At 44.6% G+C, this 26,333-nt stretch overlaps 1 protein-coding gene across 9 annotated transcripts in view; it reads left to right on the forward strand.

Moving 5' to 3' along the window:
* The window catches only part of AUTS2 (activator of transcription and developmental regulator AUTS2), a 1,075,180-nt gene that overhangs the window by 471,110 nt on the left and 577,737 nt on the right, over nt 1–26,333 (forward strand). For all 9 annotated transcript variants that reach the window (XM_032328510.1, XM_032328513.1, XM_032328512.1 and 6 more), the window contains one exon: nt 12,500–12,595. In XM_032328510.1, coding sequence (XP_032184401.1) covers nt 12,500–12,595 — 96 coding nt within the window. The remainder of the gene's footprint in view (nt 1–12,499; nt 12,596–26,333) is intronic.

The raw sequence follows: 26,333 nt of genomic DNA on the forward strand, positions 1-26,333 counted from the left end.
CAGAGGGACCAAGGCAGAGAGTGGGAGAGAATGAGGCCAGGGAAGTAATGCGGGAATCAGATACAGTGGGAGTTGGCTTGTGGCCATTGTGATGACCTCCGTGTTTATTTCGATAGGATGGAGAGACTCTGGAAGTTGTTGAGAAGACTGGAAATGAATGAATGTGCTTTTTAGCCGGAGTCCTCAGGCTCTTGGGAGAGATGGACAGAAGTGGCCGGAAGGGCACCGTGGGGGGGTCGGGTAGGAGGACGTTGCCACCATCCAGGCAAGAGACCAAGGTAGCTTTGCGCAGAAGGGCAGCTGTAGATCAAGATTTTGTCCTAAGCAGCTGGAAAGTAGCAACTTTATACTAACAATTGGGAACATTGAGAACATGGCTTTAGTCGTGTTGAGTTTGAGATGCCCTTTTCGATGTTTAAGTAGAGTTGAAGGACTGTCTGGACTTAGAAGACTAGGATTTTCAGAAGAGACTGAGGCCAAGGGTGTAAATTAGGTATCGCCAGCACATAGATCATATGTGAAACACTGAGACTGCATGAGGTCATCAGAGGTCGTGAGTATAGGCCTGAAAGAGAAGCGGTCCCAAGACCGAGCCCTGGGGAACCTAATATTAAGGGTTGGGACTAGGTGAAGGACCCAGACTGATAAGCAGGAAAGGCAGGAATGAAGCAGAGTGCTTCGAGGACGTGGTTATGATCTGTTGTGTCGATGTTCCCGTTAGATCGGTAGGTCGGTGAGATGGGCGCTGACAGTGACCACTCGGTTTAGCACTGGTAGGTCGTTGCTGACCAGGACTGGACTCCTTCAAAGCCGGGCCGCAGGGCCTTTTCCTTGAGCCCTGCTCTGGCCCTCCTCACCCAGAGTGGAAGAGATCAAAGGGCCAAGGACATGTGCCCCCTTGGAGCCCACCGCTCCGACACACGTCACTGGCTCTGTGGGGCTCCAGAATCCCCCGCCCCGAGGTCCTCAGTCCGGCTGGGAGGATCCGCTCTCTGGGTCCGTCCTGCTGTCAGCACCGGCACCGCAGCTGGGCCTGTGCCGGAGCTGGGGGCGCAGCTAGTGGCGCTGGGGACAGTCGGCAGTGCGGATGGGCCTGCAGGAGGGCCTGGGCTGTTACCGCACTTACGGGCGAGGCTTCTTAAGGGACGGACCCGCAGCCGGGAAGGGAAGGGCCCAGGCCTGCGCCCGGTTCTTGTCCCCTGCCACGGTCCGTGAAGAAACCTCGAGGAATACAAAATTCCAAATCCAAAACCTGGCCTTCAGACGAGAGATACTTTATTTAGCGCTGCAGTGGCATGATTTGCAACTTCTCACCATTTAGCTGGATAGTCCTTGGGTCTCTTGCCCTGAGCCCTGCACAGCGTCTGAGAGCCTGCTGTTGACTCTGACAGGGGCCATTTCATGGTCGGGGGACAAAAGCCTCCTTGGCTGGGTTCAACAGAGAACTGGAGGGAAAGAATTGGTGATACTAAGTGAAATCTTTTCGAGAATCATTTGTAAGGGCCTGAAAGCAACGGAAAGCTGGCCGGGTTCTTGTGTTTGTCTTGTTTCGTTTTGTTCTCTTCGAAGGTGGGAAAGATAACGGCCAGGATGTCGGTACCCTAAAGAGAAGGAGTGTGTGGGTTTGCTGGGTCGTCATAACAAAATACCACCAAGTGGGTAACTTCAGGAACAGCAGTGGGTTTTCTCGCAGTTCTGGAGGCTCGAGGTACAAGGCCAGTGTGTCGGGTTTCTCGAGGCCTCTCGGCTTGCCTTGCTGATGGCTGCTTTCTCCCTGTGGCCTCACATGGTCTTTTCTGTGTTCCTGGGCCTCCCTGTGGTCTCTCTGTCTCCATCTCCTCTTCGTGTGCAGACCCAGGTCACACTCGGGCCCCCCTCGTGGCCTCATTTTATCTTAATTACCCTTTTAAAGTCCCTCTCTGCGAATGCACTCTCCTTCCGACAAATTTTAGATCGACGCGATTCAGGCTGTAAGAGGGATCTCAAATATTCCAGAACCTGCCTTTGTGGAACCCATCCCACTTATAAAATGTCTGTAGCTTTTTAAAAACATCAAATTATCGTGGATGCTGAAGCCGTTCGTTTCTGTTCCCGTGGAATAATGGACCTTAGTACGGAACAGTTACTAACTGGCAGGAAGTTTAGTGATACACAGGTTTCTAATGCCGTGGACTAAATTGTGCCTCCTCCCAATTCGTATGTGGAACCCCACGTGTTTGGGGTCCGGGAGTAATTAAGGAGAAGCGAGGTCCTAAAGGGCAGGACGGTGATGGCTGTGTAAGAGTCGTCCCTGGAGAGTAGGCCTCCTTCCCCGCCGCGTGAGACCCGGGGAGAGGACAGCTGCTGATACGCGAGGGAGTGAGTTCTCTCCAGGAACTGCCCATGCTGACCTCGGTCTTCTAGTCTCTACAGCTGTCAGAAAATGGCTGCTGATGACGCCATCGGTCCATGGAATTTTGTTAAGCCTGAGCCTGCTTGGACGTTAAGATACCCAAGGGTAGAGGAGAACCCTCAGGCTTGGTGAGAATTCAGTTTTTGGTTGCATTTGAAATGTACTGGTATGAAAACAGTGGCAAGGTGGAAAGAGGTTTGCCCTAAAAGTTCATTATCTTAGAAATTTTGATAGCTTGCAACCGAACTGTTTTATATCCTAACGAATTCTAGATGTTTATAATCTAGCAATGTAAAGGAATAGCTATTGACTATATGGTTTGGGGGAGAAATGTGCTGCTTCTGGAGATAAGGTTTTTAAAACTTATTTTAATGACAAATTTAAAATACATCCTGAAGTAGAGATAATAGTTAATAAATGCAGATATACTCATCTTCCAGCCTCAACAGTTAAGACATCTTGTTTCCTGGGGTTCCTGGGTGGCTCAGTCGTACAGACAAAGGTAGATACCTTCGTCCCAGGTCATGATCCTGGAGTCCTGGGATCGAGCCCTGCATCAGGCTCTCCCTACTCTTTGGAAAGCCTGCTTCTCCCTCTCCCACTCTCCATGCTTGTGTTTCCTCTCTTGCTGTGTTTCTCTCTCTCAAATAAATAAATAAAATCTTTTTTTTTTTTTTAAAGATTTTATTTATTTATTTGACAGAGATCACAAGTAGGCAGAGAGGCAGGCAGAGAGAGGGGAGGAAGCTGTTCTTTCTGTCACCTGCATCAGTTTGAAATGTAAGTCCGAAGGTCAGATCATTTCTGTTATAAACATTTTGGTCTGTAGCTACAAAAGCTCTTTCCTTTTTATTGTAACTATATCAAAATACAAATAATTTCTTAATCTCATCAGTACTCATCAGTGGACATGTTTGAGTTTGCCTCATAACTTTTTCCGCTTTGTGGAAATGAGGCTAAAACCAGAGCAGTCCCTGCCGTGGGTCGGGAGGCCTGTGACCTCGTTCCCACTCTCTGTACTGATCGTGCAGTTGATTCATCGAGGGAATCGGGAGATTTCTGGGTTTTGCTGATTTCATATCCCTTGATGTGTAGTTTAATATGTGCCCGATCCCTTACATTTCTTGCAAGTTTGTTCAAGAATCTGTGGTGAATCAAATTCAGGTTTGATGGGAGGGCGGAGCGTTGAGTGGTGTGTTCTCACATCAGGAGGCATGCGTTACCTGGTTTTCTTTCTTTTCACGAAGTTATAACAGCCATGGATGCGTGATTCCTTGCTTTATTTTATTTTTCATTTTCAGAAGGTCCTCCAATGTTAACCAAGAAGGTATTTATTTTTTAATTGTCTACTTTTGTTACCATGTTTGATATGTTTTACTTTATTGTGTTATTATGCTACTGGTCATTAAATTGTCCCATCTTGCATTGGTGGAAGTGCCTCAAATTTGGCTCCCAAGTCCCTTTGACATGGTCTTTTTGGGATGTCAAGACATATGAGACTCATCTTAGGTATTTCTTTCTTTCAGCCTTAGTTGGCTATTTTTTCACGTACAACAGGAAAAAAAAAAACATGAGGACACAAAGCATTCTGTGTCTGAGGGTGATGGTTATTTTAAACAATGCCAGGCCATTTAAAAAGTTGCTTGAAAGCATGTCTTTTTACAGAAAAATAGAAGAAAGTTCCGTGTGCTTGTTACTTTTGTACATTCATTCTCACCAACCAAATAATATTGTCTCAATTTCTTTTTATTAATCAGAATCTCATTATTAGGAGGTAGAGACTTTGACAAAGCAGTCAGACATTCCTTCATCAAATTATTGTTGCACGGCTCGCGTGTACTGCATGGGAATTTCTGAGCTGATCTGAAAGCGGATTTGTCTTCTAGTCCACGGTCATACCCAAGGAATGCCAAGTGTCTTTTGTTCATTCAGGCTTTTCTCTTCAGTTGCATTCTTGTTCATCTCTCCCGCCCCCCGCCCCTTTTCGGTAGAAAATGAAGTCAGGTATGTTATCATGCTTTTCGTCAACATAATTCACCCCAGAAGTAGTACCCAAGTTGTGGATCGGGGTGTGAGTTACAGATGGAGCCCTGCTGTTTACACTTCCATTCTCTTCCCTTCATATTATCAAGTTACAAAGAAACAGTATCGTAATAGCCTCTTGGCTAAATCATAGAGAGTTACGATTCTCTTGATAAGCTGTAGAACATTATTAAGTTCTGCTGTCTGGGTTGAGTGTGTCTGTTGGAAAGATATCAAAGTTGGTCAGATTGCTTTTGACTGTCTTAATTGCTCCTTGTTTATGTTTGAAACTATGTAGTTAGATTGATCTTGGCGTATTTTCCTCTTTTTATTAACCTCAGGGTTTATCTTTACTGCTACAAAGTCCACCGAACCCCTTTCAGTGTTGAGTAACGTATGTGATTAGCAAGGAGAAGGGATTCGAGAGTTTCCCTTTCCAAGCTGGTAACACGGCCTTCAGGTCAGTCCTCTGGGCCGTACCTTAAATGTCTATTTGGCAACATCACTGACACATTAGATAAACGACACGCCAAAGTCCAAGAAGCCTATTTTGTTTTGCATTAGTGAAACTTTACTAACTCCATTGGAATGATTTTATAATAAATGGAGTTAGAAGCACTTTCTCCTTTACTTGTCTTCGTAAACCATCTGTGGTAGGCAGAATTCCAAGTTGTCCCTCAGGATAACTTGCCTCCTGTGAACTCCCATGATTAGATTTTTGTGTTTAAGAAAGGGGGCTCCCAGTTAAAGCCTCTGCCTTCGGCTCAGGTCATGATCCCAGGGTCCTGGGATCGAGCCCCACATTGGGCTCTCTGCTCGGCGCCCTCTCTCTCTGCCTGCCTCTCTGCCTACTTCTGCCTACTTGTGATCTCTCTCTGTCAAATAAATAAATAAAATCTTAAAAAAAAATGTGGGGGGCTCCCAGGCGCCTGGGTGGCTCAGTGGGTTAAGCCTCTGCCTTCAGCTCAGGTCATGATCTCAGAGTCCTGGGATCGGGCTCTTTGCTTAGTGGGGAGCCTGCTTCCCCCTCTCTCTCTGCCTGCCTCTCTGCCTGCTTGTGATCTGTCTCTCTGTCAGATAAATAGATAAAATCTTAAAAAAAAAAAGAGAAGAGAAAGGGAGCTCCTTTCCCTGAGCCTGACCCAGCAGGTAAATCCTTAATAAGGAAGTGCTTCTGGAGTAAGAGACAAGAATGACGAAATCTTCCACTTTTCAAAACTAAACCTCCATATTGAAATGTAAGTTACATGTCCTGAATTTCACTTACTGTCAGTGTACAATTAAGTGAGTTTTGGTACATTTATAGGGTCGCATGATCATCACAGTACTCCAGTTTTGGAACTTTGCCATCAACTCAGAAATTTCCCTTTTGTCCACTTGCAAGTTGGCGATCTCCTACATTCCTCGGAAAAATTCGATTAGAATGTGGTGGACCTACCCTTCGTTTTATTATTAAATTGAACTTGTTGTATTTATTCAAGTTTTTGTAGCTCTTTTAATTAAAAAAAAATTCCTTAGCTCCCTTGTGTTTCATTTATATTAGTGGATTTTGGAACAGATTAGCTTTGCGTATGTTTCTTAATGCTCTGAATCAGATTTTGTTAAAAATTTTTAAAAATTCACACTATTTGATTATGATTTTGACAGGTTCACCGTAGAATGTTTAGTACTGTAATTTAGAAATGTGTTTATTCTCACATTTTCATAGTATTAATCAAGTTCTTATATTATTTTCACATTATATATTATTAAATTACCACATTATTATGTTTCCACATGTGGTTTGCTCTTTATCTCATTTTATTCTTAGATTTGTAAGTACGTCTCTCTTGATTCCGCGGGTTTCGCTCCCATTTATGCCCTGGTTTATTGATTGTGTCCAATATTTTAATTTCCAATTCATTATATACTTTTCATTTTTAAAAAAAGATTTATTTTTGAGAGAGAGGTAGAGAGCAAGAGAGGGAGCGAGTGCTCAAGAGGGGGCAAGGGGGTGGCACAGGACAGAGAGTCCTCTAGCAGATTCCACACTGCGCCCAAGCCCGATGGGGAGCGCTGCTCCAAGACCCTGGGATCATGGCCCGAGCCAGATCAGGAGTCGGCCGCTTAACCACTGAGCACCCGGGCGCCCCTGTGCTTTTCATCTTAGAAATTGCCTCTCTCTCATTTTCCCTGCCATTGCCTTTTTGTCCTTTTGATCTCTGGAACTAGGCTATTTATTTCTATTATTTTCCACTTTGTAGAAAGTTTAGAAAGTTAACCTCCAGCACAGAATTTACAGCATCCTGTAAATTTTTTACCTTACATATTTATAGTTTTTATTTTCTTTTAAAATGATGTGTTTGTGATTTTGTCTTTGACTCAACTGTAACTATAGAATGTTTTTTTAATTTTATTTTTTTTTCCATGTTCCCACATTCAGTGTTTATGCCCCACACCCAGTGCTCCATGCAATCCGTGCCCTCCTCCGTACCCCCCACCAGGCTCCCCCACCTCCCACCTTCCCCTCCAAAACCCTCAGATTGTTTCTCAAAAGTCCACAGTCTCTCCTGGTTTGTCTCCCCCTCCGTTTAAAGATTTTATTTATTTATTTGTCAGAGAGAGCGAGAGAGAGAGAGCACGCGCACAAGCAGGCAGAGAGGCGGCAGAGAGAGGGGGGAAGCAGGCTCCCCACTGAGCAGGGAGCCTGATGTGGGGCTCGATCCCAGGACCCTGAGATCACGACCTGAACTCAAGACAGACGCTTAACCGACTGAGCCACCCAGGCGCCCCATGTGGAGAGATTTTTTTAAAAACGTGTTTTAAAAAAAGATTTTAAAAAATCTCTAAAGGAGACAGTCATTAATTTTCACCCTAGAGGAGGCTGCTCCTGTGGTTTTTACATTGTGGAATTTATTTTGATGTTCTTCGTGGCCTGGCCCACCTGCAGCGGAAGCCGAGGTCTTGTGGGGGCACCGAAAACCATGGTCTTGGAGAACTACCTAGTTCGTGACGTCCTTCCTAAGTCAGACGGAGCGTTTGAGCATCTGCATCCTTGCCTGTGGCTCAGAGCTCTTGCTCCCAGTTAGTAGGATGCGAAAGACACCCACCTCCGTTTCCTTGGTTACTTAATTACTTCTTCACTTTATACATGGGGACACGGAAGTTGGTAACTTTCTCCCTTAGTATAAAGTGCAGAAGTGTAAAAGGTACAGAAGGCACCTCTTGCAACTCTGAAATGACTGTCTTTGACCTATGACCTCACCTAACCATTTATTTCTAATCCTTTGTCTTTTTCCCCCCTTCTCTTTTTTAAACTTAGGACTTCTCACTAACAAATAATTAGATATTTATTTATTTTACCTAACAGATATTAGATGTCCTTGTTTTTTAAAAAATAGGACTTGGGGCGCCTGGGTGGCTCAGTGGGTTAAGCCTCTGCCTTCAGCTCAGGTCATGATCTCAGGGTCCTGGGATCGAGTCCCGCATCAGGCTCTCTGCTCAGCGGGGAGCCTGCTTCCTCCTCTCTCTCTCTGCCTGCCTCTCTGCCTACTTGTGATCTCTCTCTGTCAAATAAATAAATAAAATCTTTAAAAATAAATAAATACAGAGAACAAGTCAATGTCTGGCGGAGGAAAGTGGGATGAGGGGGTGGGCAAAATGAGGGAGGGGACTGGAAGGTAACAGACTTGCGGTTGTAGAGTGAGTAAGTCACGGAAACACAAGGTCCCGCAAAGGGGATACAGCCAGTGACCTTCTAATAGTGTCGTAGGGTAATAGATGGTACCTGCCCTCGTGGGGTGCGTAGAATAACATTTAGAGATGTTGAATCTCTGCTGTACACCTGAAACTAATAAAACATCGGGTGTCAACTTTTTTCGAATAAAAAAATGAAAATAGTACACATGCCACCCAATATATGGGGAAGAGTCCAACCCATAGGGAAAGTTTGATTTTTAAAAAACAAACCAACATTTTTACAAGATTAAATTCTTGCTGTTTTGATGTCAAGAATGTTAAACAAAATTTCTTGGAAACAAAGAAAAGTCTGTGCTTATTGACCGCGTTTTTAAAACACTGTGTGGAGTTCCTTGAGCTCCCTGCAGGAAAGCTCAGCTGTCCGAGATAGGATTTATGGGGCTTCCAGGAACCAAAAACGGCGGTAGGAGATTACTGTGGATGCTTTTCTGCATTGCAGTGCATAATTCACATCATTCCTCTGGAGTTTCAGGCGTAGGTGTCTTCTCCACATACTTTATCCTTCTGTGAATTTTGTTTGAAGAATTAATGACAGCCTCCTGAGCAGCTAGCATCTGGAACCCTCTGTACTGAAGCTGAAAAGAGTAGCATCGCCCGCCTCGCAGATCCTGGCAGGGCTGTATGGAGCGGCTACACCTTCACGGGTTTTCATTAGATGTTCATCAGCAGCGATGAAACCCTGGGTTGTTATTTTCCTAATCAGCCATTAATAACCGTTTCACTCTAACAAGATCACAGCTTCAGAGTTTCTGTATATACTGTCGACCGTGGAATCTAATAGGAAACAGCCGGGCTTCTTTGGTTTTCTAGAAGTTGTCGTCTCACTGGTAGGATTCCTCCCGCTCAGGCCAGTTTGCAGCTTCCTTTTACTTCATGCGTTTTGTTCTCATGCGGATCTAAACTGTATAATATTCCGATGGGAAGACACTAATGGAAATAGGAGTGAATTATGGTAATTTTTAAATAAGCAAGGTATTTTAAAGTATCTAGAAGATGATAAGAGGAGATCTCAGCATCTGTTGGAGCAAAAGCTGACTTACAACAGCCGCCACGGACGCTGGGACGAATCAATGCGGGCAGATCGATTTTCCTTAGGTCTTTAAATGTTTAAGGCAGCACCTGCCCTTTGTAATGTCTCTGGTTGTAGGTAATAGCTGGGAATTTCAGGTGAAGGATTACAACTTCTAAGTTAGCTGTGCTACCCCACATGATCCATTGGATATGGCTAAAAATGCCAGTTTTAAATGTATTCATGGGATTAGGAATGAATACTTCTTCGCCTGAAATCTTGTGGTTTAGCTTTAGTACTTACTGTAGTCAATCCATTTCTTTGAAATATTGAGCTGTCTGACAGCTTAAAATCCTAAGTTTCCTTTAAACTTGAGCCTGGCTTTGGAGGAGAAAAGGGTAGTGTGGGGCTGGATTTTTATGTAAGTCTCTCCGCAGAGAATTCACTGAAGTGCTTTTGCTGGCAGAGCTCAGGGCAGGCCAGGAAGCGGCTCCGTCTCAGTCCTCCTTGGGTTTTGCCCTTAGCCTAGATCAACATTTGGCCAGATGATAGACATCAGAGCCACTGAAGTCTCCTGTCAAGCCTGTTGAAGTCATTGCTTCCCTTCCATGAAGAAACATGGAGGAGACCCAAATGCAAAGTCCAGATTTGGGGAAGCCAGGTGGTTGGGTACCAGGATACCAGCCGGTCTTTCTGCTCTTAAGTGGCTAATTCTCTGCCGCATGTTTGTTTCCCATCTGGGTGGAGGGACTGAGTTTTTATAAACATCTCTAGATCAAGTATCACCTTGTAGGATTTCTTTATTTGTGGATGAAGTCAGTTACCGCAAATATATCTAAAACATATTCCATTGAGAATACTGATACGCTGCAGACTCGTTATTTTCATTTGAAATGCTGACATCTGAATGGGTTCTAGGAAGTAGAGTGAGAACAGCAGTGAGTCGTATGGACGTGAACTGAGTCCTAGACCCTGTGCCCAATTCTGAGCACCTCACTTGCTCTGTTTCGTCATTCACACAACAGAGTAAACATGCATTTACTCAACTGCGATCCAGGAAGATAAAAATTATGACATGATTATGACACGACCTATAAATTAGAGTATCCACCCCACGTGTAGATGTTATCATCCGCCCAGTTCATTTAGCAGTGCGCCTTTTCAGACTTGAAAACGGATCATCATTACCCAAGGCCTTTAATGGGGAATGGTGTATCACCTAAACTTGGAAGGCACATCGGAAAAGGAAGACAGACAAAGAAAGAGCTCTTCAAACAGCGTGGTGATCGTATCTGAGCTTCAAAACAGTCTTGACCTGGAAACCCCCGGCAAGTTGAGGGTATGCCCTATGGGGTGAGGAAACCTAGCGTGAACAGACAGATGCAGGACAGAAATGGACATGACACGTTCAGGAGATTGGGAGAAAGTGATGTTCATTTTCCATTAAATTCCCCTTTATTGTAAGTACAAAAAATGAAAACTTGAAGAGAATGACAATATTCTGAACTTTTATTCCATAGTAATAAGAAAAGGCTCATATAGCTTGTGCCTGAATTAACTTAGAATTAGCAGATTTCGCAGTAATTTAGAAGGAAACTAAGCCCTTAAGGGCCGAGGAGGATACAAGCTAAAATGAGTATCATTTTTCTGGGTTCCATTAGAGAAGACTTCTGGAGAAAGGGATTTTTAGAAGGAAGTGATAAAAGTAGATTTGTAGGAAGGCTGAAAGCAGAAAGGAGTGCTCTGTATGGTGGGTTTTGGGGACAGCTTATTAGATGGTATGACCCAAAGTGGGATCTGAACGGCAGATTTTAGAAGAGGCACGTGAGACAGGGCGTGCGGGTTCAGATTTCATTCTCCGCTTGTCTCGGTTCACATTCCCCTTTGGCCCCGGAGCCACATGAGAACCTGCAGGCACGGATTTTGCTACCTATTACCCGTTCTCTCTGAAATTCCCTCCTGCCCAGAAGCACGGGGCTCGTGTTTTGTTCGAGACTTTCCATGTCTGATCCATGGGCCCCCTTAGTAATGTTTTTTCCTATTTCCTCCCAGAAGGAAATCTCTGTTCCAGATAAGACTCCTTCTGATCATTTCCTAGCATGTTGCTTTCCTGCCTTTGCTTTCTGCCTCTCTCCCATCAAGAGTATCTTCCCCTCCCCTCTCAGCCGCAGGAGCTCAATCTGCTTTTGAAACCCAAGGCTTCAGAGATTACTTTTCTTCCGAATGACACTGGCTGTTTTTTGCCGTCCCTTTACGTTCATTTCCTTGTCTGTTGTATGTGCCTGGTTCGCGGTCTTTCTGTTGCTGGTTTAAGGACGTTACAGAACGGCCGAGTGTTGTAACCTGCGTCGGATTTCTTGGGGTCCCTGCAAAGGTGGTTCTTGACGATGACGTTGCCGGCTAATGGCCCATATGTGTGTGTCTCACAGTCTGCTCCAGACTGCTGGTTTGAGATTCTGTGTGTTTATTCATTTTAATGGAAAATCAGAGCTGGGGAAATGTGTAGAATTTTCTGAACATAAAAATCAAAGATGGGTAAGTGTGGAAAATTTTCTGAACATGAAAATCAGAGCGGGGTGAATGTGCAGGAACTGCTAAAATGTAAGCTTCGCAAGAGCAGAGACTTTTTTTGGGGGGGGGGGTTTAGTGCCACCTTTCCAGCTCTTAGGAGCAGGTACAGAAGTAGCACTTAATACGTGTCTGTTGAAGGAGTCGTGGCTTAATTGCTTAAGCCGTAGGTCTTAATCTGGGTACTCTTAAAGATCTGCCGAGAGACCTCCAGAAGCTGTCTCAGAAATTAGGATCAGAATCTTCCCAGAGGAGCAGGGATAACACGCAGCGCCTCATCGTTTTCTCCTGGAAGAAAACATTGCTTTTGTTCGGTTTTGCTGTATTCTTTCTTAAGGAGACAAAGGGGAAAGGTGGGCCACCGTAGTTAGTGTAATCTGACTTTAGCTAATTCAGTGTTTTTGGTCTTTTTCTTGACAAAAAAGAGCTCCCAGTAGAACAGAGGAAAAAATCTGAGGGAAGATTACTTTCCGAGATTCATGGACCTTTGTTAAATTTTTGTCAAGTGTTTTTTTTTTTTTTTTTTTTTTCCCCCCCCTGGCTTGCTCACTCTTATTTACAGTGACATTTTATGGTAAATGTTTTGCTTATCCTTCTCCGTGTTTCTTCCTGCGGCAGCTTGCCCGGCGCGGCTCAGAAGCTGAGAAGAATGTGAAAACGCAGGACCTTCAGTTGTTCACTTTTGACAAGACTTCAAGAAGCCGGGCAGGGGCCGGCTGTGTGAGGAAACCACTGACTCTTGTCTCTTTCGTCTTCTCTTTTGCCTGCAGCTCAAGCCAGGCCAGAACAGCTGCAGAGACAGTGACAGTGACAGCGGAGAATCCAAGGGCTTCCACCGGAGCAGCTCTCGGGAAAGGCTCAGCGATGTAAGTGTAAAAAAGACAAAAAAAAAACATCCGACGAAACCTCCAGACTGCCCATTCCTGGGGTCCGGTCTCCGCCTCCCCGCGCTCCTACCCCATCCCGTCACTAGGTCTGCGCGAGCTTTACGGCGCCCTCTCTCTCGGCAGACGTGTTTGAGCCTGGCCTGGTGGTTCCGTTCCGTTTTCTAGCGTGGCCCAAAATGTGGTGTAACACGTAACAGGGCGGGCGGGATACTTGTCAGCTTAGGAACCAAAGATGACAAAGCGCCGTGATGATCCTTCCATCGTCAGGGCGCGAATGAAAGCAGTGCTCCCGCTGCGAGGTGACACCGTTTAATGTGGGGCTTTCTGTCATTTCCTGGCCTGCGAAATTGGTAACAGCCCCCGTCTGCCGCTTCATTTCTGTAGGAAGGGATAAGGAACTGGCCACTTGCTTGGCAAGAGAAGGGGTTTTATGTCCTGGCAAATGGTTGTGATAACGTGCCGTGCCTCTTGAGGGATCCATTAGCCCCCAGACCCGCCTCTGACTGCTCTCCAGCCTCCTGTCCGCCGACAGAGCGGATGATGGTTTGCCACTCCTGGAACCACCTGATCCTCTGGGCTCTCTTTTCTGCTAACCCGACATGTCACAGAGCAGGATTCTTCACCCTGAGAGCAACACTGGGAAGCGTTCTTACAAAAGGATGACGTAGGGAGACATTTTTATTAGGGATGCCAGTGAAGGCACATTAACAGACTAGGAGAGAACGGTACTCTCAAAGAGACAGCAGTTCAGAGCCTCTGAGCTTCAAGAAGGAGAAACAGAGTCAGGGCATAGAGTTAGGACAAAAAACCTTTGCTCCTTGTCTCCCTCTTTTTTTAATCCTCTAAAGCAGTCGCCTTCATCCTGGGATACGGGATGATTCTGGGCGTTGCAGAGAAAAAAATATTAGAACTTATTGTTTTTTGTCTACAAACAAAAGACATGAAACTTGGCTAATACGTGGTGAGCTGGGAGTAGTTCCGGTACATAATCTGTAACACCCGTGCTGTAGGAGTGTGCCCCAAGCGGTGTTTAACTGCGGGGGCTCCTAAGCATGAGAGGTCGGAACCACCGAGTCATTCCCTGTGGTCGTCTCCCACTGACTTCTCCAACGTCCAAGGCGAATAGTCCCGAGACACACCTCTCAGGAAAGTCTGAGAGACTCAGAGTGAGACTTGACGTCCGCAACATTGAATTCTAAGAGAATTCAGTGGAGTAAACAAAGTATAATTACTTTTGTAGTACTCTTAATATCTGAGTTATAGACATCTGCCTCCTCTTCTAATGAGGTTTAATATCAATGATACAAATAAAGGATCCGACTTGGTCTTTTGCTGTGTGGGTATGTCTGTGTCTAAGTATTTCTTTGTGTGTTTATGTGTTTCATTAACTTTGTGATGGAACTGGAAATTATAATAATAAAACAGTATTTCTTACCTAAGTTGTTAAAAATATTTAAGTAGCTCCTTTTGAGCTTTGTTTTTAATAGGAGATCTCACAGACTCTGGAAATTCCTCCAGGATTAGTCAGTCATAATTTCATCCCAGAGTGGAGAAATGAAAGCCCCATTAAATCAGGGGACAAGAGTACAGTATTGTACAGTCACTGAGATCTCTTGGTTGGTTGCCCTGAATTCACTTTCCATTAGATCAAAAGAAATTGGCAAAAGATATTTTGTGTTCATGGATACAAAGACTCGGTATTGAGATTCTACCCAAAGCAATGTACAGACTTAGGGCAATTCCTCTGAAAATTCCAACATCCTTTTTTGCAAAAATGAAAAAACGGATACTCAGATTTCTGTGGAATGGCATGAGACCACTGGTAGTCAGAACAGTCTTGGAAAAGAAGAACAAAGTCAGGAAATTCACACTTAAACAGTTTTAAAACTTACAGCAAAGCTATAGTAATCGAAACAGTACAATACTGGCGTCAGAATAGGTATACAGATGAATGGAATAGTATTGAGTATTTTATTTTTTTTAAAGATTTTATTTGTGTATCTGACAGAGAGAGATCACAAGTAGTCGGAGAGGCAGGCAGAGAGAGAGGTGGAGGCAGGCTCCCTGCGAAGCAGAGAGCCCCATGCGGGGCTCGATCCCAGGACCCTGGGATCATGACCTTAGCCGAAGGCAGAGGCTTAACCCACTGAGCCACCCAGGGGCCCCTGGAATAGTATTGAGAATCCAAAAATGAACCACACATCTGTGGCCAACGGATTTCTGATATGAGTGTTAAATCCATGCAGCTGGAAAAGAATTCTCTCTCTTCAAGGGATGGTGCTGGGACACCTGGATTTCTTTATACAAAAGGGGGAAGTTGGACCCCTGTGTCACATCGTTAACACAGAAAAACTCAAGATAGATCAGTGGCTTGAGTGTAGTAACTAAAATCATGAAACCAAAAGAAGGAAATGTGGGTCAATTTCCTGATTTTGAATTAGGCTGAGAATTCTAATATATGGCCCCCAAAGCATTAGCAGCAAAGGGCATTATCAAGAAAGTGAAAAAAAAAATCCCTATAGAATGGGAAAAAATATTTACAAATCATAAAACCATTAAGTGTTTTTAATATTCAAAAATGCACACAGGACTTGAATAGACATTTCTAAAAAAGATCTACAAATGGCCAGTAAGCACATGAAAGCGTCTCCTCATTATATCATTAGGAAAATGCAAATCAAAACCATAATGAGCTACACCTTCACATCTACTAGGATGGTTAAAATTAAAAAAAAAAAAAAGTGGGGGAGGAATAAATGTCAGGGATATAGAGAAATTAGAACCCTCATGCATGATGGTGAGAATGGAAAACGGTGCCGTACTGCAGAAGAGAGCTTGGCAGTTTCTCAGAAAACTAAGTATGTAATTATCATGTGTCGCACCAGTTCCACTTTTAGGTATATACCCAATCAAATTGAAAATAGTTACTCAGAGAGAGATCTCCATGGCCGTTTTCAGTGCAACATCATGTACACTAACCAAAGTTAGAAACCGCCTCCATCAGCAGATGAACAGATAAAGTGGCATGTGTGGGCGGTGGAACATTACTTGGTCATGAAAAAGGGACGCGTTCTCGTACATGCAACAGTGTCGATGAACCTTAAAAATGCTATACTAAGTGAGAGAAGCTAGTCATGGAAAGACAAGTAGTGTACGGTTCCACTCAGATAAGGAGCCTAGAATATGCGAATTCCTAGAGTCAGGACCTGTCATGGGAGTGGCGGATGTGAGGTGTGGGGAGTTACTTATTAATTAATGTTTCAAAGTTTCTGTTTAGGGTGATGTTTGAAGAACTACATCCACAGTGCAGAGAATACAATTAGTGTCACTAAACTATACACCTAAAAACGGCTAAATGTCAAACTGTATGTTACGCATGTACTTTTTGCCACAATAGAATAATGTTAAAAAAAAAAAAGTTAGGGCCGTAACAATCCTACCAATTTTATATCAAGACTGTGTAGTACTTTGAGTTCATGATATGTATTAATTATTGAAACTCATACCTTTTGCAACAATAGGATCAAAATAGGAAAGGTGAAATTAAAAAAAAAAAAGAAGAAGAAGAAGAAGGAAAAGGGAAAAAAAAAAATAATAGTTGACATTCCGTGAGATGTTCCAGAACCTCCAGCCACTGACTTGCTTTGCGTGAGCCATTCTGAGGTTGCAAATTCTTACCTCGGGCCTGCTGTAGTCCAAAATTTGCTGAGATGAAACACACAAAATTATTTTTTCTGGATACCAGGCTTCACGTAGCCACACAGTATTCTAAAAAGTAAGGATGCCCCTACTTTTTCTTTAGAGGAAATTAGTAACTGATGACCTGAATGACTCTCCGAGAGTGAGGAGATGAGGACCGCTGCTGGCTTTGCTGTGTGTGGTCTTACCGTGTCTCTCCTCACCAGGCTTTGCTCCCGTTACTTTCTGGAACCTACGGGAACCAGTTACCATGAGGTCCTCCGTCCGTCTACTCATCACGTCTCTGTATCACTTCCGTGTCTGGTTCTGTGGGGTTTTCTCCTCGTTGTGGATGGTTACGTCCTGTCTGTCTCCTTTGCACGCTCGACGGTTTTGAGGGGATGGCAAACACTGTGAATTTTTGTTTATTGGCTGCTGGATAGTTTGGGTTTCTAAAAACTTTCTTGAGCTTTATTCTGGGATGCATTTATGTCATTTGGAAGTAGTTAGGTTTTCCTGAGGTTTGCTTTTAGGCTTTCCTGGGTGGAAGCTGCACAGCGTTTAGGCTGAAGCTCACTTTTTGCCCAGTACTGACCCTTCTGGCCCGTTCCTGATGCGCTCCGTGTTTGTTTCCCGGCCTTGTCAGCTGGTGGCAACCCCGGCCGTTTCCTGCCTTGTGTGAGCTCTGGGCACTGCTCTGCCAGCTCCTCTCCAGTGGGTGTCCCCCTTGCTTGGGGACTTTCCTCTACCATGTGGGCGCAGGTGGATTCAGGTGAAGACTAGGGGGACCGTTTGCAGCGTTCATGGTCCTGTCTGCCCCCGTGAAGCTGTCTTCCTGCCATCTTCGGCTTCACACAGTCCAGCTGCCGGGGCTTCCTGCAGGTATCAGCCCTGTCTTTCCAACTCGGGTCCTTCTCAGCTCCAGCGGGGCCCTCCCCCGCTTGCCCAGCTGGGCATGAAAACTCTGCGCAGGCAGTAAGTCCGGCGATTTCCTGGCTCATCTCCTTTGCTTCCCCGGTCTCTAAGATCATGCCGTGCAGTGCCGCTTGCCCGGTTTCTAGACTCCCTCCCCTCCTACATCTGTCTGGTTATCTGGTTGTTGTTTAAGGTGAGAGGATGTATTTGGTCCCCGTGAGTCCCTCATACCGACTCCTGGTTTTGCAGCTGAGATAAAAATTCCCCCAAGTCTTGCACTCACTTTCATTATTTTTAGAAGCTTTGGCGATGGAGACTTACTCCCAGGTGCAGCTAATGAAGACATTCTATCATTCCAGCTTGGTTGCTTTGAATTGGGCAGGCGAAAAGAGGAAGAAAAAGAATCCAGCGTAGCTGGAGGGTTTGACTCCTGGGTAGAGCTTCAAAACCAAATGGGCTTGGCTTTGCTGAATTACGGATTCCCAAACTGTATTGCCAGAAGGGAGCATTGTCTGCAAGGACTCTCACATCAAGGAGACATAGTAACTTGTTTCCATTAGTCGCTAAGGAAAAAGTTAAGGGGAATAATCGAGTATATAAATATTCATGATGAGTTATTCAAGCGGGACAGTATTGCTTCTGACTTATACAGAATTTTGTAACCGAGGAAATTGCCAGAATGTAGGGACTAAACTCACTTATAAATTAGTAAGTAAAATTGTCAAATTGTGAACTGACCCTGCACATTCATGATAAACACACCAAGTTTTTTATTTTTTTTAAGATTTTTTTTATTTATTTATCTGACAGAGATGACAAGTAGGCAGAGAGGCAGAGACAGAGGAGGAAGCCGACTCCCTGCTGAGCAGAGAGCCGATGTGGGGCTCGGTCCCAGGACCCTGAGATCATGACCTCAGCCGAAGGCAGAGGCTTTAACCCACTGAGCCACCCAGGCGCCCCCAAACACACCAAGTTTAAAAGCAGTTTAGTTATTTATTATCTGTGTGAGCTAGAGCAAAGAACTCGGTCTTTCCAAGTCTTGGTTTCTTTTTCCGTGCACTGGGGATAATTTCACGTACCTGGTAGGTCTCCTGCAAAGATTATCTGGCTCGGTGCCTTCGAATCGCGTCGCACCGTTCTTGGCACATCCACGGAGCTCAAACATGTTTATTCTTTCTTTGGTCCCAGATTTAGAACTTCCCTTAGGAGCCTCTCGCCCCTTTTAAATTTGCAATCCTTTTCTGTCTCGGTTTGACAAGTCCTGCTTATCTCCACCATGACCCACAGGACTCTTCCTCTCAGATAAAAATCCTTGTTATGGCATGTGTCCTCAGCTGCTTTTCTCCAACCGGAACTGTCTGTCCCTCTTATGTCCCTGTCCTGGTATTGGAGCCCAGAGCTGGTACCCTCAGAGTTAAGCTCTGCTCCTTCCTCTGTCTCACTGGTCTGCCGAGGCACCTTCCTTTACCGACTGGCTGGTTTTTTTTTTTAATATATTTTTTTTATAAACATATAATATATTTTTATCCCCAGGGGTACAGGTTTGTGAATCACCAGGTTTACACACTTCACAGCACTCACCATAGCACACACCCTCCCCAATGTCCATAATCCCACCACCTTCTCCCTACCCCCCTCCCCCCAGCAACCCTCAGTTTGTTTTGTGAGATTAAGAGTCACTTATGGTTTGTCTCCCTCCCAATCCCATCTTGTTTCATTGATTCTTCTCCTACCCCCTTAAGCCCCCATGTTGCATCACCACTTCCTCATATCAGGGAGATCATATGATAGTTGTCTTTCTCTGCTTGACTTATTTCGCTAAGCATGATACGCTCTAGTTCCATCCATGTTTCGCAAATGGCAAGATTTCATTTCTTTTGATGGCTGCATAGTATTCCATTGTGTATATATACCACATCTTCTTGATCCATTCATCTGTTGATGGACATCTAGGTTCCTTGCATAGTTTGGCTACTGTGGACATTTCTGCTATAAACATTCAGGTGCACGTGCCCCTTGGGATCACTACGTTTGTATCTTTAGGGTAAATACCCAGTAGTGCAATTGCTGGGTCATAGGGCAGTTCTATTTTCAACATTTTGAGGAACCTCCATGCTGTTTTCCAGAGTGGCTGCCCAGCTTGCATTCCCACCAACAGTATAGGAGGGTTCCCCTTTCTCCACATCCTCGCCAGCATCTGTCATTTCCTGACTTGTTGATTTTAGCCGTTCTGACTGGTGTGAGATGGTATCTCATTGTGGTTTTGATTTGTATTTCCCTGATGCCGAGTGATGTGGTACTTTTTCATGTGTCTGTTGGCCATCTGGATGTCTTCTTTGCAGAAATGTCTGTTCATGTCTTCTGCCCATTTCTTGATTGGATTATTTTTTAAATAACACTGCCCATGTTAGATGGCACAGTGCGCATTACAGAGGAGTCCTGCCTGTCACTGCATCACCTGCCCCGTCTCTGTTTCCCTGAGCTCAGCAGTGCTGCCGGAGTTGTTTCTCCAGCAATCTGAGCTCGCCATTAAACTGTCTTAAGATACCTTGGACTGGGTCCACGCTCGCGAGGGTAGTCTGTGGAGCCCTCCACAGGGAAGTCTGAAGCTTCCCCTTCATCGTCCCCCCTCCCTCTACTTGCCCATCTTCGTACCTTCTGCTTGGTCCCTCTGATCCACCATTTTTTTTTCTTTCTTAATTAGCATGCACTTTCTACTCTTCCTACCTTTGGTTTTTCCTTTGTAATCCTTTTTCTTTCTCTCTCCCTTTCTTTCTCTTTTCCTTCTGCTCCAGTGTCACTTTCTCCAGCAAATTCTTCCCACCATCCTGTGGAAGTAAACTGCTTTAATGCTTTATTGAAATGCGTATGTGGATATGGCTCCTTTCTCTGAACGGTTCTTTGGGTCAGGTTTTTGGTTATGAGAAGGGAGAAAAATATTTAATACTTTTTAAGGGTTTGAGACCTTGAAGGAATCAAAACATTTCAGGAAATCATGCGAAGGGATTGAATTCTAGTAAGTGTTGTGCTAAACCGTTCTCTAACCTGATTGTTGAAGTCATGTGCACCATTTAGCATCATAATTGAGGCGCTTCTTCCTGCATTGTTTTCAGCTACCCTGGACGCCCCAGGTCTGTCGGTCCCCCTGTGCGGTCGCTCGTCCGTCCACGCAGCGTGTGTCTTTGCCTCCGTCCTTCCCACTCTCCCGCCCGATCTTTAAGGAGATTTTACTCCAATGCAGGGTGACTTGCTGCTAAGAAAGAAGCAGCAGACACGGGCCACACCACCCATGAGTTCCCCTGTAGTTAGAAGAAAATCTGGCCAATTCAAGTCCTGCAACTTAGTCCTGCTTTCTGTGTCTTCTCTTCTCTCCCTTTTCAGAGTTTGTGTTAGATTTCCCTTTTCTCTGACAGCTTGTTCCTGCCCTTTTCTGTTCCAGAAACATACATTCATGTGTTTCCCTGGGTGTGTCAGCAGTTAGATCATCCAGAAACATCTACCAGATATCTTGAATGTGTCAGGCGTAGCTCCGTGCACTTGAGGTTGACTGAGGAGCACGATGGAGTCTCCGTCCTCAGGAGGCTCCCGTTCTGTGGTGGGAGGCAGACGGCAGAGCTGTGAGCAAACAGGAGAACTTTCTGAGACAGTGCGTTTTATGAGGAAAACAAAACAGTGATGAGGGGTGGAATGGGCCCCTTGAAGCAGGGTGGCGGAACGAGGCCTTTCTATAGATGCCATTTGAACTGAAGCCTGCCTCACAAAATGGTGGCAGCCCCATGAAGAGCTGTGGGAACAGCATCCTGGGTGATGGGAGCAACAAGGTCCAGAGCGAGTCAGGAAAAGCGCGACATGTTTGTGGGAAAGAAAAGAGGCCAGTGTGACTGGGTCTAGAGACTGAGCACCAGGCCTGATCACATGAGACCTCCTAGTGCCTGGTAAGGAGGCCAAGCGTGTCATTGGTCTCTTGGGCCGCTGTAATCGAGGACTACAGGTTTTGAGGCTAAGATTCCAACATTAAGGGTGTCAGCAGGGCTATGATCCCTCTGGAAGCTCCAGGAAGGATCCTTCCATTCCTCACCTCGCCTCTGGGGGAATCTGGCCTTCCTTGGCTTACAGTTACCGCACTCCAGTGTCTGCGCCTGTCCCCACCCGGCCTTCTGCTCAGTGTCTCTCTGCGTTGTCCTCTCTTCTTCTTGGAGTATAGTTGTCCCTGGATTTGGAAACCACCTTGATCTGGTATGACCTCAACTTCATCATATCTGCAAAGACCCTTTTTCCAAAGAAGTTCATGGTAGTGCTCGCTTCTCCAGCACGTATTGCTGATAATGTCATCATATGAGTCAGGGTTGTGATATGATGTCATATCAGTCAGGGTCCTCAAGAGAGACTGAGCCAGTAGGGTGTAGAATCGTGTACAGTTACGGAGGCTTATGAGTCTCAAGATCTGTGGTCAGAAGCCTGGAAACCCAGGGGCGTCTGTGGCTCGTTCTAGTCTCAGTCCAAAGGCCTGATCACCAGGAGAACTGAGGGTGTAACTCCAGTCCCTAGGCTGGATGGCTTGAGACTCAGGAGGAATGTATGTTTTGTTGAAGTCTAAAAGCAGGGGTGAAGCCGCCCTCCCAGCTCATGTACAGTCAGAAGAATTCCCCTTACTCTGACGATGGTCATTCTTTCGTTCTGTTTCTGTTCTGTTCGGATGAAGCTCGCCTACGTTAGGAAAGGCAGTATGCTTTATGAGCTCTGTCAGTGGATGTTCAACTTGTACAAAAACACCTTCACAGTAATGCCCAACATAATGTTTGACTGGATATTTGGGTAACCAGGGGCCTCGTCAAGGTGGCACATAAAATTAACTCTTAGAGTCAATGTTCTGAGCGTCCTGGTGGATATGAATATGGGGGAACACTCTTAGAATGTTGAACCCACTACACATTTTTAAGCCACTGGATGATGTTAAAAAGAGTGTTGTTATAATTTTATTTTAAAAATGTTTATTTGCTCTTTATTTAAAACAACAGACAAAGGTAAGACCAAGAATGCAGTGAGGGAAAGAAGCCGGAAAGGACTGAGTATAGATGAGAGCTGGTGACCAGGTGAAGTGGGTTGGAACAGGGGGTTGAAAATCGAAGACAGAAGGGTCCATTTCCATACCTGATGCTTTCTTCATGCTGTCCCCCCCAGCTTTTAAAATCACGTCTTCTGCTTATTAAGCACAAAAGCAATCACTAACAAGAGTGATGACAAACAAAAAAAGGAAAGCAAATCCTTTCCCTTAGTATCACCTACACTAGCCTTCATGTTCCCTAAAATTTCCACTCTTTTAACCTTGTGGTATGGATTTATAAAAATTCTCCATTGAAAAGATAATTTTATTATATCTTTGTTTCTTATCTGTAGAATTTTTTGAAGGATGATTAATGTACAGAGTTACATTGGTTTCTGATGTTCAGCATATTGACTTGATGATTCTCTTGACTTGGTGACCTGGTGAACATGCAGTCCTCACCACGGTAGTGTTGCCGTCTGTCACCATACAGCATCATGACAGCCTTACTGACTCGAGTTCCTGTGCTGTACTTTTCTCCTCCATGACTTATTCATTTAATAACTGGAAGTTTGTGCCTCCTGATCCCCATTACCTATTCTGCCCTGCCCACCTTTCCTCGGACAGCCACCGCTTTGTTCTCTGCATTTCAGGGTCTGTTTTCTTGTTTGTTTGTTCTTTTGTTCTATTTTTTTAGATTCCAAATAAGAGATATCTTAGGATGTTTGTCTTTCTCAGACTTACTTCATTTAGCTTAAAACCTAGGTTTATCCATGTTGTCACAAATGGCAAGATCACATTCTTCGTGACTAAGTAATACTTCATTGAAACCTTAACCACGTTTTCTTTATCCGTTCATCTGTGGAGGGACTTGGGTTGCTCCTGTATCTTGGCTATTATAAATAATGCTACAGTAATCCCAGGGGTACAGATATCTTTTCAAATTAGTGTTTTTGTTTTCTTTGGGTAAATGCAGGAGTGGAACAGATGAGATGGTATTTCTGTTTTTAATTGTTGGCCTGTTTTTACTTGAGTCCCCCTGGTAGTAATTCCCATTCAAATACAGTTTGTGTCTTTATTAGCTTTTAGTAATCCTGTCTCCAAGGCACATTTCCTAGGATTGAGATTTCAAGTTTTTTTTAATTGTCATTGTTTCTCAAAATGCACCAGAAAACCCATGAATGAGCTTGCTTTGTGACCTTTCCTAGAAATGTGCTTGGCTGTGTGATTATTGGTACGATCCTCTGGTTTTTACTCCCAAGAGAGAAAATCCTAACAGGAAGGTGGGTAGGCCAAGATATTAGACACGATTGGTGTTGTGGAACAATTTTTAAATATTCTACTTAAATTAACCCTGGGGTCAGAGCATATATCCTCCTCTTAGGGTTGAAGTACACATCCTCCCATACTCAAGGAGCGATGATTGTAGCCGTGGCCTCTCTGTATGGATGTCTAAGGAAAGGAGCGCACCGATTTTAGATGGATAATGAATTTTGAAATCCCTTGTTGTAGGTAAGCTGTTAACACAGAAATGCTAACATCATGAGTTTAATGAGCAGCTTCCATGATAGCTTAGTGACAGAGATGGAAAGAAAGTCAGGTGGGGAGCAGCGAGGAAGAGTAGAATGAGCGTTTAATGAATGTCCGCTTGCACACTTGAATGTCAGCAGCAACCTTCTAGCTCCCGGAAAATGTCTTTCCACTGTGCATGCCATGACTGTCCCCGCAGCCCGTGTGGCTTGGCGATGGAGGCGGTGTGTTTACAGGAGAGCTCTCCTTTGCAACATAATGAGATCGAGGCGGGTAATTTGCAGAGATTGCTGGAGCAGTGGCCGAACCTACAAAAAAAGGGGGAGAGAGAACCCAGCAGAATGGAAAAACCACGTGAGATAGGAGATCGCTTATAATGAGCCCCGAAATTGCATATCAGATAGCGAGCAGGCTGGCTTTTCCTCAGATTCTCGCCTTCTCACTGCTAAACACTTTCTCTTGCTCTGTTTTCTGTCTCCTTCTGCATCTCGTTTCTACCTGGTGCATTGAAAATATGAATGAAATGGCATCTCTGCCATTTGAGAAAGCAAGAATGAAGCCTTTTCCATGATTCAAAGGAAGTATTTGCCTAAACATGGGGGTATGGTATTATTTCAAATGCTTTTGAATCCGAGGACACTTTGGTTTGTTGCGTACTTTTTAAAAACATCTCTGGTTTTCAAGCCTCATTTTAACTCCTCATCTTTTTTAGATTCTATGGCAATCTCGGCTGTATAGTTTAGACAGAATCTGTCTTCTTTCTGTAGCAAAAAAAAGGAAAGAAGGAAAGAAACAGGAAACCAGAAGGAAACCTTCTCCTTAGATGTTGACCGGGGGCAACATGGAAAGTTGAAATGAACTTGATTTTATCAAATGGTTCAGTGGTCAGGGCATCACCATTTCTTTGCTTTCCTAGGCCTTTTACCTCTTGGTGTGTTTTTCTTTCCTATGTGAGAAATTGGTTCTGTAACTTAGCTAACGTAACACATTTCAAACTATAGAAAAGCTGTTTCTAGACATTTCTACAGCATAATCATGGCTTCAGGTGTTCATGATTTTCTGACTTGGAAGAAAGATTAATACTGCCCACTATTTGCATCTATATTCAGATACAAACTTAGATTAGGTATTCATGATTGAGGCTCTTCTGGGCCTTTTGGCTACCAAGTCCTAAGGCATGTGGTTTGCATCAGGGGCTATCAGTAAGCCCTGACCCCTGCCCTGTGGCTAGTCTCAGAACTTGTATCATCTGCATAATAGAAGATCTGGTGGAGATCGTGTTGGTGACCAGGGATCGTGTCCCAGTGAATACAAGGCCATAGCCACATTCTTGAGGCTGAAGAATGGGCGAGGAGGTACCTCTTTCAGAGATGTGATTTCTGTTCAGATTTTCCAGTGATGATTGAAGGGAGCTGGCAAGTAGCCAAGAAAAATAGGGTGGAGAAGGAGTAAGAAGGGAAGAAATGTCAGTGCTGTGGATGTTCAGCAAAGTAGATTAGGAGGATTTTTTCAGAGTTTTTTTTTCTTCTCCCCAAATCTAGAAATCATAGCTTCATGCCCCCAACTTTTTCCTCTTTAGAAAAAGAAGTATGGTGGGTTGAGAAGTGTGGGTAGCCTCTGACCATGAGGTTCTCTGTGCTTTCTAGCGAATACTGAAAGTCTAATGGACTTGGAGTGTACGTGAGGATACAGTGTCTGCGCTCTTTCATGTGTCTGTGGGGGGGGGGGTGTTATAAGGCGGGTGCTTAAATGCTTTGTTGCATTATGTTAATTCCTCGGCAGTGCAATCAAATTCATGTCGTAATTAAAGCTGTCAGTTGGAAGGCAAGCCAATCGCCACGAAAACACAGCATAACAAATGAAGTGAAATGATTCTGCGTGTAGCTATACAATGCTTCGCCAGGCATGAAATTAAATAAGTAATTTGATGTTGACATCAGAAATTGAAATGATACCCACTGTTCCCTCATTCAGTCGGACCTGCATAAACAGTAGCCAGAACAAATACGCACAACAAAGCCCTCTTCTCCACCTAGCCCTTGAGTAATGCACAATATATATGCAAAATGAGTGTCACAGAGCTTCCCCAGACCTGAAGGATGTAATTTTCTTTGGTATACAATAAGATGATATGTTTGTGGGGGTGGGGAGGTGGGTCTGGAGGGGGACTTCTGCTTCTGGATAAAATACATTTGCAGGAAGGAGGGGGGGAAAAAACAACCCTGAAATAAACAAGTGCCCGTGTTCTTTCTGAGTAATTCATCCTAAAATGAGTTTATCTCCCGGGGGCGTGGCTCCAGGGTGGTGGAGACCTAAGTTGGCTTTTTCCTTCCTCTATTCCGTGGAGGGCTGTGGGTGCCGAAAACAGGTGATGCTGTCACATGGCTAATCACCGCCCCGAGAAGCCGTCTCCATGGCTACTGTGATCTCCCTACACACCATTTATGGGATCAAGAATGCAGCGAGATCTTTTTGAACTAAGTCCAGTGTGCAAGATCGCACATCTGTTGTCCTTCGCTCTGAGCCTCTCCCAAACACCGAGTGAAGTTT

Source organism: Mustela erminea, chromosome 20, assembly GCF_009829155.1.
Source record: "Mustela erminea isolate mMusErm1 chromosome 20, mMusErm1.Pri, whole genome shotgun sequence".
NCBI lineage: Eukaryota > Metazoa > Chordata > Mammalia > Carnivora > Mustelidae > Mustela > Mustela erminea.